The following is a 19765-nucleotide window of genomic DNA, read 5'->3' as shown; positions in this document are numbered from 1 at the left end:
TTTTTTCGTCTGACAAAGGGGGGGGTCATCTTTTTACACGAAAAATGCAGGGGGTCTATATTTTTTGAACACCGGCGACAAGATTTTGCCACCCCCCAGGCCGTAAAAACTGAACGGTCCCTAATGCAGTCCGAGCAAGTTTAGCATACAAGGCTATCAACTGCCTCCACATTGTTAGTTTAGCTGTTCAGGACGTGACTTTTTACAGCTTCTTACGGTCGGAACAATCTGTAAACACTTATATATTTGTAGTTTTGGTATTTCGCCGAATTTTCCGCTTTTTTTGGCAGGGTCGCCAGGTTTGTATTGTTTGACCAGACAGTTTGGAACAGCGTGGACGCAACGCTAAAACTTGCGTAGACGTGGTTGAGCATGCGCAGTGGTGTGAGTACGTTTCCTTTCGTGTGTCAACAAAGCCTGATTTCTAGTCCGGACAAGAAGTCATTTATCACTCCTTTTACTGTGAATCGTAGACGGTTGTGAGGCGGGCTGGGCATGCAAAGCCATGCGATTCAGTATCAATTATGCTGTACTTTCACATATTGAAATGTCATTTTCAACAAAAATATGAAAAAAATTGTTGAAAGTTAGCATTACTGGGGCTTTAAATAAAATTTACAGGTCTCTGGCCGTGTATAGATGCTGTGGGCTCAGTGGATGGAATTCATTAACATAGAAAATGGCACTCATTTTACCGATAAATGTGGAGTGGTTGTTCCTCTACAGAGCAGCCATTCATTTTCTTTCTTGACAATGAAAGAAAATAAAATCATCCCCTGTGTTTTGTGTAATATTTGTGTTTACGTCGTAAACTTAATTTGAAAAAAGATGTCGAGTTAGAACGATGTAAAACGCTGATAAGAAGTTAAATTTGGTTTTCGGGATACGTTGTACGCATGGCTTCCCTCGATCTGTATCAATCGATGTCCATAATTTGCTCAAAAGTTTGAGACAGACAGACAACATTCAAAGCTCTACAGTAAATACTCTCCGATAGTGTTCAAAATAACAACTGATGCTCCCAGCTAAGAGCCGATATCTAGTTAATTCCCCGTGTTTGCCATCTTTTATGCAGGAAAGATTAACAATTGCTTTCGAACAGCCCAGCACATTCCGTGACGTGTGCTAGCCAAGAATGCCCGGATGTTGTCACAGAGTTGTGCCAGGGATCCAATCAGCGCGCGGCAACCGGCGACTGTGCTCTCAATTCAGCCTGCAATTCGTGCAATTAGTGGCTATTAACTTTAAGTAAACGAAAAAGAATTGAAGGTACATAGTGGCTTTTATTTAATGTGGCCCGTAGGAGATAAAACAGTATTGTGGGATCCAATCAGCTAGCGGCAACTGGCGACTGTGCTCTCAATTCAGCCTTCAATTCATTTAATTAGTGACTATTAAGTCTGAGTCAACAAAAAATTAATGTACATGGTAGCTTTTATTTAATGCGGCCGATAGGAGATAGAACAGCAGATGAATCTAGAATTAACCACGGTTCTCTCTTTTGGCTGCCCCTTTGGCTGTACTGTAAACTTCGTTCACCATGGCAAAGTGGCGGATTCCATCTGTGGTCTTCTTTATGTTGCTACAATGCTCCGTAGTGGCAATGTACCAAAAGCAAGTAAGTTTAAACTTTGTTAAAGAGTCACAACATGCCGCACTACTGTAAAAGTTTGTAAATTAGGATGCGCTGTGTGACAGAAAGACTCTCCACAAAATTTTGCAATATCTCTTTTATCTACATCTCTAGGCTCACTTAAAAGCTCTTGGAGAATGTAAAATTTTCATCACTTAAGTTTTGTTGTAGTGCAAAATTTAATGTTTTCCAATATAGCTCACAAAGTGGTGGCAACCATTTCGAATTTCAAATATTGGTAAATGTTGGGTAATTTGTTTCTCTGGTTGAAGTGTAAAATATTATTTTTTCCAATAGAGCTCACAAAGTGGTGGCAACAATGTAGGGTAATTTGTTTCTCTGGTTCGAAAACCTGCACGTTGACTAGTACTTCTTGGTGAGAATTTCGACTGGCGTAAATGCGAACGTTGCATGCACTTACTGCCTCGACGCACAAACACAGGAGACAAAATTGTTAGAAGTACTTTCTGCTTTCATATATTTGCGAAACCGCTGTTCCGATGTGAAGTTATTTTCCTTCATGAAAATACTCCATTCGAGGGAAGGAAAACTTTGCGGGAACCAAATGTTTGTAGGAAAGAACTCTCGAGGCGTTGACATGGGATTACACTGTCCACGTCATGTTCGGAAAACGTCGGGAACAGCAACGCGTATAGGTTTATTACTCCAGGCGATAATCGCCAAATTGCGGTGCAACTTGCCCAGTCATCATGATGGCGACGATCAGTACGCGATGAAAGTATGGGTTACATACAGAAATCAGAATAATATCATCAAAAAATAAAAAAATAGCATTCAAAATACAGCACGGTATCTTTCTGTAATAACACTAGTTCGGTTTCTGTGTTATCTAATTTTCATGTGTGTCTGATTACCGTACACCTTCGTACATACAATTATGACTGGGCCAAGCTTTTTCTATCGCACCATTGTTATGAAAATTACTTTTTTAAATTAAAGATGGCCCATAAACTGATACGTGGGTAGATTCCGAGATACAAATCGCTGTTAATACCTGTAAGGTTTATAGTCAATTTTCACTGCAATGGGACAAATCTATTAAATGGAATTCATATTGGTATGGTGTGGAAAGATATTTCAATGGAAAAATAAAACCAAGCACCATCCCTTGGTGGAGGGACGGTGAACCAAGGGACCTTTTGATAAGACGTGCCTCGAAACATAAAGTTTTAAACTTTTCCTAAAACTTTCGAATTTCCTTGAGGAGACTCCAAAACTCTTCTCCTTCATAATCAAGGATATAAATCGGGGATAATCACACACAGTTTCAGACAAGAGAAGCAAATTGCTCACATTAAAATTTGCCGATTCAGTTTCAACATTAAAATTGCCGCTCTACCCTTTGTTAACTACATTTATTTGGCCGAGCGGTTCTGTCTGTTGCTTCTCCGCTTGGTGACTGAATGCCGTATGTTGTGAGTTCGAACCCAATTGAAAACACCGTTATTGGGGATTGATTTCTCGCAGAAACAAGACGATAGGAAAGTCTACTTGTTCAATGGGTTTCAAAATGAGTTCGAATTAGCAGCACCATAGTGTTGTAATTATCTCCGCGTCTGAAAATCTATTCCCGAGGCGCATTTTGCCTTTGACCTTGAACCTTCACGATTTTTTCCTCAGCCCACCGATATGTCTCCCGGCGTACGCTGCCTCATGTCCCAAGACAAACCAGAGCCTCAGGGTGAATCGGTTTTCTAATCTCTTTTGTATTTTAAGCTTTTCTACGGGACTTGTTTTCACCATGCGATTTTGCGATATGTCGCGCATTGCGAACACGTATAAAGTTGGTGGCTCATTAAGGTAGTCCGTGTGCTCACGTGATTACATCGTGTACATCGTAATGCGATCAGCCGTTGACGATGCCTTAAATTTTACTCTACTGATGAAACAAAACTACAACTGAATCTTTTATTTTTCCTCTCCTGTATTCAATTAACATAAAAATATTGGTTTTTATAATCCACTCCTTGTGGCATTTTAAGTTATTGGAGTAATAATAAGTTTTTTCTAAACAAAACTTTGCACGGCAACCCCTGATTTTTATTTGTGATTTTTTCAGAGAATCGTTGAAAGTTTCATTTGAGGATAGTTTGAGCGAAAGTTTAAAGTGTTTCACTGCCAAAACGCATACTACCTTAAAGCTCAAATGGAGTCTGCGCAGTTTGCCCACACAACTGTTATATATACCGTTGTGGTTTTCAAATCCGATCAAATCATTAATTTGTTTACATTACCAATAAAAAAATGATCCACTCTAGGAGTGTATATATATCTGAAGCAGATGTTTTCAATATAATTTTGTAAATAAACTGAAGCATAAGCTCATACTTACGACGGAATGTTAATAAAAACAGCTCTAAATCCAATGCAAAGTATGGCCTGTGCCCACTAGGAAATAGTGGCAACACGAATTTTTAGGACACCCAAGCGAAAGCGAAAACTTCCACAACCAAGCTAGCCAGACGTTTTAGCAATGACAATATATCCAGTTTATCTATCCCACTCCGTAGTAGTTCTTCATAATAACTCTTACACCCATGACACTTCTATTCGACGTCCTTTGTCGTACTGAAAAGTGTTTTTCCCTGTATCTGGCCGCAGCGACGTATTAAAACCCAAGCCTTGTGAGTGGACCTTTTTACCAAGTGATGTTCCATCCACCAACAACGCGCTCCACTCTCTTTCTTCTCCTCCACCCAAAAGAATCGGGTGATCCATGTCACATGAATGAGTTCGGAAGCAACGATAAGAATGCTCACCTCTAATCTGGAGCCCCCTTAGGGAAAGAGAGCGCAATGGTTACCAATGGGACCACACGAGAATGATATAAAGATTAATAGTTTGATGGTTTATAAGCTTTGCAATGGCAGAGCAAAAAGACACGGAGACAGAGAAAATAGCGGAAGGCGGAGACATAGGACCAAAGATGTGCACAAGCTGAGATGAGGAGGACCTAACAGTCTTTTGGTGGACTTCACGTTTTAGATCCCTAAATGCATCAAACATATTCCTGACATTTTCAATAGACGGTTACCCTGCACATGCATTTTTTTTCTCGTCCCCCTTCTGAAATTTGTTGAAACGTTGGTCTTTATTCTGCATGTGGCCGCTGGGTCCAGCGACTATACGTCGTTTCCACACCAGATCGCACAATGACCCTTCGACAAAGTGCAATGAGTTTGCGTGTCTCTGATATCACGACTTCATCGTCACATTGTGGGATGAAAATTAGGAGCCGCTGGATGTTTAGAGCGACTGTTGTCTGCTATGTAATATGAGCGAAAATACAAGTAAAACAACTAGAGTAGAGACACGAACAGAGACATTTATGTTGATTGCGAAATGAAAAACAGAGGGGAGACGTATGGTCAATTATTCGAAAACATCTGACAGAGTATGCTTCCGTAATGCTTTCTTACATGTAATTTGTTTACCATCGACATCTGTGGACCATTAAAATAGCAGTTTGACTGTTTTTTAAAAACCATAGCCGGAACAAAGAGAAGCAATAAAATACAATTTCAAGCTATTTGTTCGTGGACAATGAAAATAGAGCGATAATGACAGATGATTCAAACCCTATATGGAGGATGGATGGTGCGATAATGGGAAAAAATAGTGTCGGTTACCCAGACTTCTTTCCGGGGCTCTCATCTGGATGAGAACACCGTAGAGCAGTCTGGGTAACCAAGACTTGGGAAAACTGGGCATTTGTATTTATCACAATATTCTGAATATCCGCAGGAGGTAGGAAGAGAGAGAGAGAGAGAGAGAGAGAGAGAGAGAGAGAGAGAGAGAGAGAGAGAGAGAGAGAGGAGAGAGAGAGAGAGAGAGAGAGAGAGAGAGAGAGAGAGAGAGAGAGAGAGAGAGAGAGACCAGTTTGCTCTTTTGTGGACTCGGCCTCATTCGTGGGATGATATCCAATGATGACATTCCGTATCGCATGGATAGGTAGTTTTGTATCAAGACTATGATTATGCAAAACGTTTTGAAAAGAAAAAAACTTAAATAAATCTGTCGAAGAAATACAAGCCCTGTTAACTCAAATATCTTACCAGACGGAGAAACAGCTATACTAGATGTAAAATTGATATTTTCGTCTATGCAGTTAGCATGGACATAGATACTTGTGTTCATTATTCAAGTTACTAATCACCTTTTTGTTCTTCGTGCATATTGTGCATTCATCTGCCAGCCAGAAACCTCTACTCACCAATTTTATTCATACGTAGATGGAAGGTAAAGCAAGGCTGAAAAATACCACATGACCTTTGCTATTAACGATTTTTTTCAATACTTTTAAATTTTGAACTGACAACAGCACCTAAAATAACTCTCTACCATAGCTGGTTAACATGGTGCGTATCTTATTACGGTGTACTAGCTACTGTTAACGTTTGAATTCAAGCACTAGCAAAAATCACATCGACCGGGAAGTTCAAATGTGATCGATTTTGACCGGGTACGACTTGGAATCGCCATTTTTCCACTCGTTTGCAGGTCGGTAGTTCAAGTGAAGCCCAAATTAGGTCAGTTCGATAAATTTCAGTGCCTATGATAGCACATTTCAATCGATCGCTCGTGAATGGGGTGTTTTTTCTGGTCCTTGAAGGTGGCTGATGAGCCTTGATCAGGGGCATCTCGATTCCACCCTTGGTTGTATAATAGGACGGGAGTGACGTTGGGCGACCTACGTCGTTTTTTGGTCACGATTACAGTTTTCTTTTACAATTATCTACAACATCGACAAACAACAGCAAGGAATGACACATTGTTTTTTAATATTTTTTATTATCGTCATCATCATCATCATCATCATCATCACCATCAACAACAACAACAACAACAACAACAACAACAACAACAACAACAACAACAAGATTACTAAATTCCCTGTGGTTCAAGTCCGGACTATTATTCATTAACATGTACTGAACATAAAACAAATACCTGCTCTCTTGAGAAGGTGTTGTGTTATTGTTTTATCAATACCAGTGAATTTTGTTTCGTCATCGCCCAGATAATTACCGATAAAGTATTCGGTAGTCCAACATTGTGACCCAAGATGTTTTTCTATTTCATCAAATTCACTGGCATTGTCAAAACTATACAATAACAGCAACAATGTGCCCCACCGGCCCACAATTGAGTCGAGCAAACCTCTGCACACCATACCTTCGCCTCGTATATTATGTCGGGCAAAGTTTACTTTCATCTACTATGGTCCTACTATGGTTGCTTAAATAACATTCTTGATAAATTTTGCCATTCTGTTTTACATTTAGGTTCTCCTGAGCGGTCTCTTAGATCGTAATCGACGCGATACAGGTAAGGAATTAACAAGAAGTTAACTAACTTTTAACCGTAATATATATAATATATATATATATATATATATATATATATATATATATATATATATATATATATATATATATATATAATATATATATATATATATTATACATTAAGTAAGTCGACATGGCAGGAGTAAGTTGTAAACTCCTCTTTCTTTCTTCTGCCATTTATTCACAAACTGTCTCCTTGACGAAATAGTAAAAGTGTGACAAAAAATGTTGTCTCCCTCGCTTTGGTTTCTCTGCCTGCTGTCGAGTTCTCTACATGACTGTTCTGCCTCGGTCTGTCTGCCATTATTATCTCTTCCCTTTCTTCCCCAGGCTATGTCTGTTTATCCGTCTGTCCGTCTCTGTCTGTCTGCCTGCCTGCCTGTCTCTCTCCCTCCGCCCCCCTCCCTCCCTCCCTGGATATTTAGTATAATATGATAAATACAAATGCCAAGTTTTCCCAGTCTCGGTTACCCAGACTGCTCTACGGTGCTCTCATCCACACGAGAGCTCCGCTAAGAAGCCTGGGTAACCGAGCCTATGTTTCTCCATCATCGCACCATCAAACCTCCATATAGGAAATCAACCATCTGTCATTATCGCTGAATCTTCATTGTCCAATGACAGATAGCTTGAAATTGTATTTTATTGCTTCTCTTTGTTCCGGCTATGTGTTTAAAGAACAGCCGAACTGCTTTTTGATGGTCCACAGATGTCGATGGTAAATAAATTAAGAGAGCACAACTCAAACATACTCAGTCAGATATTTTCAATTGAACATCTGTCTCCTCTTTTTGTTTAATTTCACAATCAACATAAATGTCTGTGGGCGTGTCTCTAGGTGTTTTACTTTGTATTTTCGCTCATAAGAGCAGATAACAGACGCTCTAAATATCCAGCTTTTGCGATTCTTAATTTTCCGCCCACAATGTGACGATGTACTTAGAGTCGTAAAAATCGGAGACATGCAAAATCGTTACATTTTGTCCAAGGGTCAGTGCGTGCATGGAGCTGCTGCACCCAGTGGCCACCTGCAGAATAAAGACCAACGTTTCAACAAATTTCAGGAGGGGGAACGAGGAGAAAAAATGCGTGTGCAGGGTAACCGTCTATTTAAAACGTCAAGAATATGTTCGATACATTCAGGGACTAAAACATGAAGTCCACCAAAAGACTGTGTTAGGTCCTCCTCATCTCAGCTTGTGCACATCTTTGGTCCTGTGTCTCCGCCTTTCGAAATTTTTCTGTCTCCATGTCTTTTTTGCCCTGCCATAACAAAGCTTATAAACCATCAAGCTATGAATCTTTACAACCATTTTCAGTAATAGAGCGCGAAGCCACTGCAGTGAACAGCAATAAAACTGCTTACACTAATTAGTTTCAGCTGTAGCCGTGGCCACTTTGGTGTTGAACAAGGCTACTTGATAAAGACCAAAAAGTCTGCTTGTATAAAGGCAAAACTAGCTCTGTCTGAGGCTCGAGTTGTAAATGAGAGTTTACGATTGGCACCCTATGTTCAAGATTAAGATACAATGTAACATTACCATGCACTGGTCCATGTACAAATCTTTTTATTTCAACTTCCCCAGACAAACTAGACCAGTCAATCTAAGCCAAAAAGGGTCAACCTAGGACTAATTGCAACAGAAATTATTTCTTCACCATGCATTTTGGAAAGGTCCTAGAAATAACATACTAAAAGTATAATAAAATCTAAGGGGTGCAACAGTGCCTAATTTGCATAAATGTAAAGGGGGCTCATGGGTATAAAATTGTCGCTGATAGATGGTTTTTACTTAAAATATGTGGCTAAACATGGTTTTGATACAGGTTTTTTGGCTTATTTGCCTCGTTTTCGGTCTAGGCAATGTTGATGGAAATATTTTGTCGCCATAGAAATATTCCTCATTTGCATAAATCCAATATGGCCGCCACAACACTTCACTTTTCTTTGTTTTTCTCTAATTAATAACTATTTTAAGCTACTACTGATAGCAATAGAAAAATGTTTTCAATTTGTATTGTAGAGAAGTCCTAGAATAACATACTGAGAGCCTAGTACAATCTAGAATTGTAAACAGTGCCTAATTTGAATAGATGTAAAAAGATTATGGTTACAAACTTGGTGCTGATAGAATATTTCTGCTAAAAATAATTGGCTAAACATGATATGTTATGCAGGTTTTTGGCTTATTTGCCTCGTTTTTGGTCTAGGCAATGTTGATATAAATATTTCGTCGCCATAGAAATATTCCTCATTTGCATAAATCCAATATGGCCGCCACAACACTTCACTTTTCTTTGTTTTTCTCTAATTAATAACTATTTTTAAGCTACTTCTGACAGCTATAGAATAATTTATTCACTATGTATTTCAAAGAGGTCCTACAAAGGTATACTAAAAGCCTAGTAAAATCTAGAAATGTAAACAATGACTAATTTGCATAAATGTAAAAAGATTATGGTTACAACTTGGTGCTGAAAGAATTTTTTTACTTAAATATTGGCTAAACATGATTTATGCAGGTTTTTGGCTTATTTGCCTTGTTTTTGGTTTAGGCAATGTTGATGCAAATATTTTGTCGCCATAGAAATACATTCCTCATTTGCAAAAATCCAATATGGCCGCCACAACACTTAGCTTTTCTTTGCATATCCCTAATTAATAACTATTTTAAGCTACTTCTGACAGCAATAGAATTATTTTTTCTCTGTGTATTTTAGAGAGGTCCTAGAATGACATACTAAAAGTCCAATACAATCTAAGAGGTATAACATTACCTAATTTGTATAGATATAAACGGATAATGGGTGCAATACATTCACTGATAAAAGAAATATGCATATTGAATTGAAAAAAAACGCGACATTATGTTCGAGTAATGTATGCATTTATCTTATTTTTTGTCCACGCAATATTTTTGAATATATTTTATCGCCCAAGAAATATTCCTAATTTGCATAAATCAAGTATGGCTGCAACTGTGTTTCACTTTTCACTGGATTTCACTTAAAAAATTAAATTTAATCTACACAAAAAGTAGTAAACCGTATGTTTTCACTGTGTATTTCAGGAGTGTCCCAGAACGACAAACAAAATGACTAGTAAATTCTAAGAGAAAGAGGTGAGAGAGTGCATTATCTGAATAAATGTTACACTCAGTCATGAGAACAAAATCGTTGCTATTAATAGATTTCTTAAAAATATATTGAGCAAAATGACATTTTATTCAAGCAATTGGATGACTTAATGTATTTTTTGTGTGTAGGCAATGAATCATATCATTTAAGATTCCTCATATTACATAACTGCAATGTGCCCCTTCTACCACTTTACGTTTCCCTTTCTTTGACCTATAAATGACTATATATAATGTTAAAAAACAAGCAAGATCATTAAAACTATTTCTTTATTGTAAATTTTATAGGGTCATGGAAATTACATATCCCAAGTTTAATGAAGTTGTGCATAAGACAGCTAATTTACCCAAATGGTAAATGGGTCATAGATGCTATACAAATCTGTTGTTGATAATATATTTACGAAAGTGATTTAAGAGGCTATGTAAGATCATTTATGTGTTTTTAGTTTAGGCAATGTTTTCAAATGTATCTTACAGCAATAAAAAAAGTTCTTATTTGCATTAGCCTATTAAATCAACCATGTCATTTCCTTTTTCTAATTGGAACATTAAAAAGTCCAAGGAAAGGTATATTCAAAATTTAATACAATCTACATTGTGCAACAGGGCTAATTGTAAAATATTTTATAGGAAATGCCTACATTCTTCTACATGTAATACTTGAAACTTGAAATGTTATACAATATCGTAAAGAGAGATTGGAATTTTTTACTAAAATTGCTAAATATTTTTTACCTAGTTTTGAACGATTCCTCGTGTGCATAAATTCTATATGATGATTAAAATAATTTTCTCTAATTTTTCAAATTGACGTCAACTTATTTTAATTAATTATATTATCAGTAAAATAAGAAGTTACATTAAGAGACACTACTTATTTAAGTTATAATTACTTTAAGTACTTCCTGTCGAAAGATGATCATTTTACAACTTGAATGAACATTTTGCTCATTACAAAAAATTGACATAATTATCTATTTTCTGTGTATTTTAACTCATTGTAATGATTATATACTAATAGGGCATACAGAATGAAAAGCCCTGTGAAACTAAACGATGATTGATTCGTATAGTTCGTTTCAATGATATGTGGAACTTTCTGGCGGATTTTGATTATCTTAATACATACCAAAATGCTAGTCCAAATGTCAAAAGCTTTGTACTATGGGGGGCTGAAGAAAATTTGTGTTTCAGCTCTAATGGTTTCTTCTATGTTCACCCTTACCGGTATTACTTTAAATGTTGGGAAAATGTAATTAAAGACCAGGTTATGTGGTCACTGGTAAATCAGATATTAGTTTGACTGTGTGCAACTTGCCTGTTAATGCCACGTACAGAAATTTAGGATAATAATGATATAGAAATACAATTATAATGATCATGATGATATAGAGGTACAATTATTATAGTATACTGCCAATTATGAAATATGTAATGAGCAAAGCTGTTCCTTAAACAGCTGAAAGACATTACGATAATCAAAAGACACTGCATTTCTCAAAATTTTTAAATTTCTTGAAGACGACAATTGAAAATTAGTATAAAGTCATATAATGGACTAAAGAGCGAGATTTCCCATCTGATCTTACAGTATACAGCCAAAGCATTTAAGGAAAAACTAAAAAAAAATCTGTTAACTGAAACATGATAATCTAAATCAGTCTTGTAAAAGCAAATCTAGATACCTTTCATAATTTTACATGGTCTAGCTGCTTATTGTAATTTTTATAACCGTGAAACAAGAAAACCAAAATGGAAGGGATTTGCATCACAGAAGCTGCCGTTAACGAGTTTATCAATTAAAATATCAAATTTTTTACATCAAATTATCATATAATTGGTCATCCTGTATTTTCAAACTTTTGGAAGTCTCACCTCAGATTGGCCAGACTGTCAATTCCTTCAATGATCGATCTTATTGGTAATGATACAAAAGTCTAATAATCTGCAAATGGAAAGTGCATTACATAAACAGCCCCATGAGTGATACTTGCACATCTAAGATCTGATATGATACACTGTACAATTATATCATCCCTGGCTTCACATCTTTTCATTGAGTTGCCCTTCCCCCATTTATGGGTGCTACAATGAACTGCAGTAGCCTCAATAACCCCGGAAGAAAACAAAATCTAGACTTTCTGTTGTCAACGAAAGGATTCAGGCTGTAAACAAAGGAATAAACCTACAGGAAGATGTGAACAGGGAGACAAAGGAAGAAATTTATGATATGATAATGACCATCATAACAATTGTCATCACCATCACCATCATGGTGATTCAAATGATGTTCGTATTTATACTAATCAATATTCAATAATGAGAAAGATGATTCACAGGCACAACTTTTAAGTGTGGCGAACCATTTATTAGTAACTGAATATTTCCATCGTCATTGAAAATAGTGACCAAAAGCATGACAAATTCCATCAAAAATTTTACTGCAATCGAACATGTTGTAGGAGAAAATGACTGAACTATTGACAATGGATGTCAAAAAAATTGAACACGTCCAATGATTTTTCATGAATAACCTTAACGTCCTAAAAGAAAAGAATATCCAAAGAAAATATTCTGATTACCTTTATTTAAACAGTAATGCTCTGAAACTCTTCTTTATTCATTGCATTTTAGAAAGACCAGAAAATGTCAATGGAAGCTATTGTAGTCATATTGTATTCAATTATGCAAATTAGGCATTTTGTATTAAAATAATTAGCATGCAAATAAGGTCAATCTCATATTTTTTTGGTATGGAATAAATAATTCTTGCAAAACCTTAACAATTTCATAGAGAAAAAATTAGTTTATATATGAGCCTAAACATTAATTTTAATGGAAAATTTAATGGAAAAACTGCGAATATATGCAAATTAGGTAATTTGCATGATATTTATTGTTAGAGACATTTAGAAAATAATTTGTTGAACCTTACTAAATTGTGTTGCAATGAAAAAAGTCACTTGAATTCAGTTTACATGCCCAAAATGTGAGTATAGCAGTCATTTTACAGGCAATATATAGCTAATTTGAATATATGCAAATTTAACCAATTTGCACCCCTTAGATTTTCCTATACTTTTAGTATGTCATTAGTGAGACCTTTCCAAAGGTCATGGTGAAGAAATAATTTCTGTTGCAATTAGTCCTAGGTTAAACCCTAAATTGACTGGACTAAACTGTCTGCATGGGACATACAATGTTGTCGACTTTGCCAGCTGGCTACAGCTGAAACTAATTAGTGTGAGCAGTTTTATTGCAGTTCACTGCAGTGGCTTCGCGCTCTATTACTGACAATAGTTGTATATCATTCTTGTGTGGTCTCCTTTGGTTGCTCTCTCTCTCTAACCCTCTCTCTCTCTCTCTCTCTCTCTCTCTCACACACACACACACACACACACACACACACACCACTAAAAACTGAAAGTACATAACCCATCAAATTTGAAACTTTACCTCATCCTCACGTATGATATAAGCTATAAACGGACAGCTGCGCAGAACGAGTCAGTCTATTGGACACATCAAATGGACTTACTATCAAAGCACCTTACAAATGCTTTAAAATGTTAAACAATTTACATGCTGTCTGAAAGGGATGAAATTAAACACAATTGAAGTTTGGTTTGTCAGCGAGTCCATGCACCTATAGTATCGACCGGGATTGACCATGTGACCTTGAAATTTCGGAGAATAGGGTCTAGCCTAAGCATGGCTGTTCTCGTCGTTGGCGCGATGTGTGATTTTTAAACCTTCTTCACTAGGTTTTCTTTTCTGTTTTACACAGACGCGCTGCATGTGGACTTGAACATCACACACCAGAAGAACTGCAGTGTACTGGTAGAGTTTCTTCGGGTGAACGTGACCGACCCAAGAACCCTGTTGTTGAACTATTCGATCGTGCAGATCGGTGAGGACCCTGTTGGGGCTCACAACGGTACCGGAAGCCTCGACCCCGGGATAACGACCATCGGTACATTGTTTACGCCCGACCCTGTACTCATTGTCAATACCACTTTCGTACTCTTAACGTACGTGGTCAACAATGACAAAGTCCCGATCCAGGTTATAAACAAAACGTTCGGTGAGTAGGATTAATAATCATCACAGCCATCACAATAGTTCATTTTCTCCATGCGAAAAAACTCTGATTTTGTACACATTGACAGCCCAGAGGCGCACCTGTAAAAGTTGAGAGTCGTGTGTCGAAACGGAGGGGGGGGGGGGGGGGGGGGGGTCTGAAGAGCTGAATAAGTGAAGTTTTCACCCAGGCTGCTTTGTTAAGGCGGAGCTGCATGTTGCCGACACAGTTTTTTTCAAAGCAATATTTCTCATCAAAGATGACAAGGAAAAAGGCGAGACTCTACAGTTTATTATGGTAAAAGTAGTTACTCGAAGGATGAAGCGGGTGTATATTTGGGGCAAAAACAAAAAACAAAAAACAATTTTGGTGTTAATGATAAAAATTAATTAAAGTAAAAAACTGGACGCTATTTTTTGAAATGTAATATTCCACTTGAAAGAGGAGTAAATGTAGAAAAAATGACTATTTATTTTACACTATCTTTCCTCATTCTAAAATGGCAAGGATTGAAAAGACTGACACTCAAAAAGTGATTAAAATCATGATTAGCATAATTAAAATGCATCCTAATCACAATGTAAGATGTATATTGCTAAACAAAATATTCATTTTGTAATATGGCATTTAAAGAACATAATGTGAAAATTTCAGAAAATTTGACCCGGCCAGAGTGGAGTTAAATTCTTTGGAAATTTTGAAATTGGGAGGATAAAGAAGCCAGGAAATCGGGTAATTTGCATACATTTGCCTAATTTAATACTTCTGTATCACGCAACTTACGACTGCTTGACAAGCTAAAAGGTGAACCCAACCAATATTTTAATCTTGGATTAAGAAATGAATTAAATTTGAATGAATATTTGCGAAAAAGTGATTTTTGACCAAAATACGCTGTGTTGGGTGCAGCGCCCCCATAAAAATATTTCTCTGGCCGGAAAGGTAATGTGATGGTCCGCGTACGCCAGATAATAATTCAAAGCTTGGAAGGCGAAAACAAATTCTTCTCCTCAAACTCAGTACCTCTGCCATGATCACACCCCCAATATAAAATAGTACATCCCAAGAAGAGAACTATTGGGTACAGTGGGCGGGTACATTGTGTGTACGTTTACAGGTGACAGTGTCTATATCGACCGAAATATGACGTTTGAGAAAAAATTGACGCGTAGGAGACAAGGTTGAAATATTAGTAAAAATCTTGCATTGTACGGATGTATCTGACTTTAGATTATTGCAAGAATACAAAACAAAACTTTTTAAACCTAAACAATAACAAGTATAAATGTTAGAAATGGTCAAGAATGGCTGTATCGGTATTCAGATGTTTTTTGCCCGAAGATCCTCGTCGCCAAATGGTATATTGTTAACACAAGCAAATTTGAGTGCCTTTGTGAGAGAAAAATTTAAACATTTAGACGTAAAAACTTAAGGTTTTGCTAGTTGCACGTTTGCGAGTACTTGACAGAAAAAAAAACCCCAATGGTGCTTAAGTTTTGACTGATCGATGATTCTGGACGGGGACGAAGTCTTTTAATTTTAAACTATTTAACATTTGCAAGAGATAAATTCGCAAGAAGACCCGAAATTCAAGTCCATTAAAATGTTAATTTCAATGAATTAACAGATTGAGTGATGATTGAAAGAGTTGGCCATAGCAAATCTGCATATTTCGCCAAAGGGCCATATAAACGACAGAAGCAAAACTCTGATACGTGATTACGTTTTATGTTACAGATGTACCACGTTGCTTATCCGCCTCGGCTAAGAGGGACCCGCACTTGACAACCTTCGATGGTCGCCATTTTGGCTACCAAGGTCTCTGTTGGCACACCCTGGTGAAGGACTGCCGGAACGTGAACCCGAGATTTGAAGTTACGGGCAAGTTCGAACCGAGGGAAATGGAAGGCCCTGAACTCAGGAGCAGGACCACCCAAGTGAATGTGCGCATGGACGATCATCTTATAAGTCTGACCAGAGACAACCACGTTCTGGTAAGTTCAGCTATGAGTTCAAAGAGCAAGTACGTTTTCTTGATATGTGTTTGCACATCCGTTTGCACACTGCTTCTTCACGATATTAGCGCCACCATCTGTTTAAATTATATTGCTGGAAGATGACATGGATTTGCATTTGTCTCTAAAAATACAAAAGGGGGAAACTTAGTTATAATATTGGCAAACACTTTTGATGGTCCAAAATTTCACTCCAGGGCCATAGGGTGCAAGGGGTTAAAGAATCAAATCTGATGAATGTTTTTTTCGGAGGGGGGGGGGGGGGGCTCACATTTTACAATTCATGAAGTTGAGGGTGTCAAATTTCAGAAATTTCATTTCAAGGGGGTCGCTTTTTCCATTACATTTGTCGCTTAAGTTCTACCGACCCCCTCCGCGTTAAAAAAAACCCGAATGCTCCCTTAGTTGTCACATTGGCATGTTTCACATCTAGAAATCCTCTACATTTGTAAAAAAATTGAAACAGAATGCTGCGGGTGGCACGTATGACTCCTCTGTACTCTCAAAATTTGTAAGGACGGCCTGGGTCCATTGTTTAAGGTAGAATGCGCCTCGGGGACAGATATTCGAACTCTCAAATTTTTCGATGCTTTTCTGGTCTACCCCTTGTGGGGGTTCATTTTAATGAATGGAAGAAGAAGTCACATTTTAGTTTTTTTAAAAAATCTAAAATTTTATTTTTCCTCAATTTACTGGCACTTGTTGTGTAGGATTCTAGGCAAGTCTAGGTAATCTTGGCAGCTCGACTGCTGCTGTGGACTAGAGGCATTCTAAGAAAGGGGGCACGGTCAACAACCGCCTGACTCAGCTTTTTATGTTGGAACACTCAAAAGCTCGTCTTTTCCCAATTGTGGTTCGAAAGAAATTCCTTTTCATTCAGCTTCATTCGAGCCAGATTAAAATCGTGCCTGTCGATTTCGAACATTATGTCAAGAAATGTGTATTTTTCAAAAACTGGCGGATGGACACTACCAACAACAAATTTAACTTGTTAGAGTACGCCTCGGATACAGACATTCGGACTCTCAAACTTTTACAATATTCTTTTGACCTACTAGTTGTAGGAGCTCACTTTGAAGCTTATGAGTTTAATAAACTTCCATTGACTTGGTTTTGTGAAAATCGGGAATTTTATTCGCCCCATAGAGATAACACAGGGATGGCAGCCATTTTGAATTTCAAATATTGGATAATTTGTTTCTGTGGTACCAAATTTTGCGTGTAACCCCCGATTTTTCTTATTGATTTTGAAATAGAATGATTGAATATCTGTTTTATGGAGAGTTTGAGCAAAAGCTGAAGTCTTTTCGAGGCGCATACTACATTAACGAAGAACCCCCAGATGGCTGTGACCTTGTCCTTCCTTATTATGTAGAATTCCATCTCAGTGTCGATATCAACCTTCTTTCACTATAACTCTGTCACAGGTTAACGGTCGTGCAGTTTACACGCCGAAGTTCAGAATTGATGATGACAATATTAAGGTGTATCGGCAAGCTGACCATGTGACATTCAAACTTAGCGAGGCCGAATTGGTACTGGAATGGTATGGCCGAGACCACAGTCTGTACGCCACGCTCACCAGCGCCGACTACATTGGTAAAGTGTGTGGTCTCCTCGGCAACGCCGATGGCGACGCCCGCAACGACTTCACAAAACGCGATGGCGATATCACCAAGGATGTTGTCGAGTTCGGAGAAAGTTGGCGAATTTCAGAGCTAGGGTGCTTATTTCTTCGTATTGTTATCAAACTTTGTACTTATAGTTTTCGCACGATCAATTTTACAAGGAACGCTGTTTTCCTCGAATTTTTAAGGTTTGGCAGGAGCATATGAAGGCAGAGCAACGCCAGCATCACATATTAAAAATATAAATATGATAACACTAAAAAATGATGAGTTCATTTATTGGGAGGGCGCTATATATGATTCGCACAAATCATACCGGCGAGAGGTGGCATTGATTTATTCAAGGTGGCACGATTTGGTGCGTTTGCTTAGTTATTAACTGATAACCATCTGCATTATCACAGGGAAACACAGACTCGCCCTTTTCAAACAATTTTTTGGCGTTCGAAAGGGAAAATATCTATTATGTTATTTGTTGAAATCGTTATTTCTGTTGCCATGCAGTTGTCTTCAGCTCACGATTTTTTTTTATTTATTCCACTTGTGTTTCAGATGCTAATGATGATGTCGACATGAAAACCGTCATCGCTAGTACAATCGGATGTGCAGAAGAAACGACCAAATACTCAAACAATTCTCTCTCTCTCATATTACGATATCTCATTTCAAATTTGAATCCAACAGAAGTCTACGTTCCTCGCCAACAGCATGATAACTATAACCTTTGACCTTGAGTTCCAGTACATGCGCAGTGCTGAAATTTATGATCGCTGGGCATTTTTATACAAATGAAAATAATTATGTCGGGGAATTCGAAGGAATTATATCTAGTCAAACCAAGTTGTCAGAAAAAGAGACTATGTATAGCGGGTTGTTCTTTTGTCTAGTTTCAAAGTTCCGGCACCAACTTTGAGGATGTCAGTTTTTTAGGGCAGATCAGATAGGTCTTCCTCACAACGTATTTAAATTGGGACAACTAGATAAAACGCCCAAAGCTTTAAACGAGTGAATGTCTTTGCAGTAGAAAATATCCTACTCGTTTTATACGGGAACAGTAAGTTTTATGCATATGCAACGTCCAACGACGGCCTTTAGTACAATCACCGCTCATATAGATGCTTAAAGAATTTATAAAATATGGTTTAACAGGACACCAAGACTATGCCTTTGTTTTTCGCAATTATGGAATTTAATGAGCAACACATTAAAAATTCAGCATCAAATACGTCTCAGAATATGTGGTGTAGATTTCTTCATTACAACTTAAAATCCCAATAGCTGCAACTTAATTATCAATTTTTCCACGGTATAATATTCCAAATTTCTTTGTTACATTTTAAATCACTCTATTAAGCCATATTATCTGCATTTACATTCACGCGCACGTCTCTCATTCGCGAGGGGTTAATTAAATAAAGTTTTGGAATTTTCTCGGGATTTCAAGGCCGAATATACATAAGTTCGAATTTCTAAATGTAAATAGCATGACCTTGAAAGTGCAGTTGATTAGAACTGACACTATTAAGTTAGGGTTATATATATTGAAGTCACATGAGACAATAAAATGTTCAAACCAATGAGATGTTAGAGAAGAATGTGAGAAATCTAATTGCAGTGACATATAAATCCCCTGGCGCTACAACTTGAACGTCGGTTTCGCTTTACTCTGATCTGTTGTGTATTGGGTTAAACGCTATCGCGCCCGTACAAAAATGTTGCCATTTAAGAAAGTGTCCAACAGCAGTAATATTCAATATAACCGGGAATAAATTGGAGGGTTAACACCGATGAGACGTCGAGATGTGCCATTAAAGGCGCGCGACATTAATTTATTGACCTTTATGTGGAAAGAAGCCCAAGAACAGCTGGCTGATATGCTTCTGCTGATCTTAATACATT

At 37.5% G+C, this 19765-nt stretch overlaps 1 protein-coding gene across 1 annotated transcript; it reads left to right on the top strand.

Moving 5' to 3' along the window:
• The first annotated feature begins 1587 nt into the window (after positions 1-1587).
• LOC139141601 (BMP-binding endothelial regulator protein-like) lies at positions 1588-19091 on the top strand. The gene is made up of 5 exons (XM_070711195.1): positions 1588-1618; positions 13930-14226; positions 15961-16217; positions 17666-17961; positions 18419-19091. The coding sequence occupies exons 1-5, from the start codon at positions 1588-1590 to the stop codon at positions 18423-18425; spliced, it is 888 nt and encodes a 295-aa protein (XP_070567296.1). The 3' UTR covers positions 18426-19091.
• Positions 19092-19765: the final 674 nt, after the last annotated feature.

This window comes from Ptychodera flava, chromosome 10 (genome assembly GCF_041260155.1).
Source record: "Ptychodera flava strain L36383 chromosome 10, AS_Pfla_20210202, whole genome shotgun sequence".
Taxonomy (NCBI): domain Eukaryota; kingdom Metazoa; phylum Hemichordata; class Enteropneusta; family Ptychoderidae; genus Ptychodera; species Ptychodera flava.
Note: the sequence above shows the minus strand (reverse complement) of the source record. Positions and strands in the feature narration are given on the sequence as shown.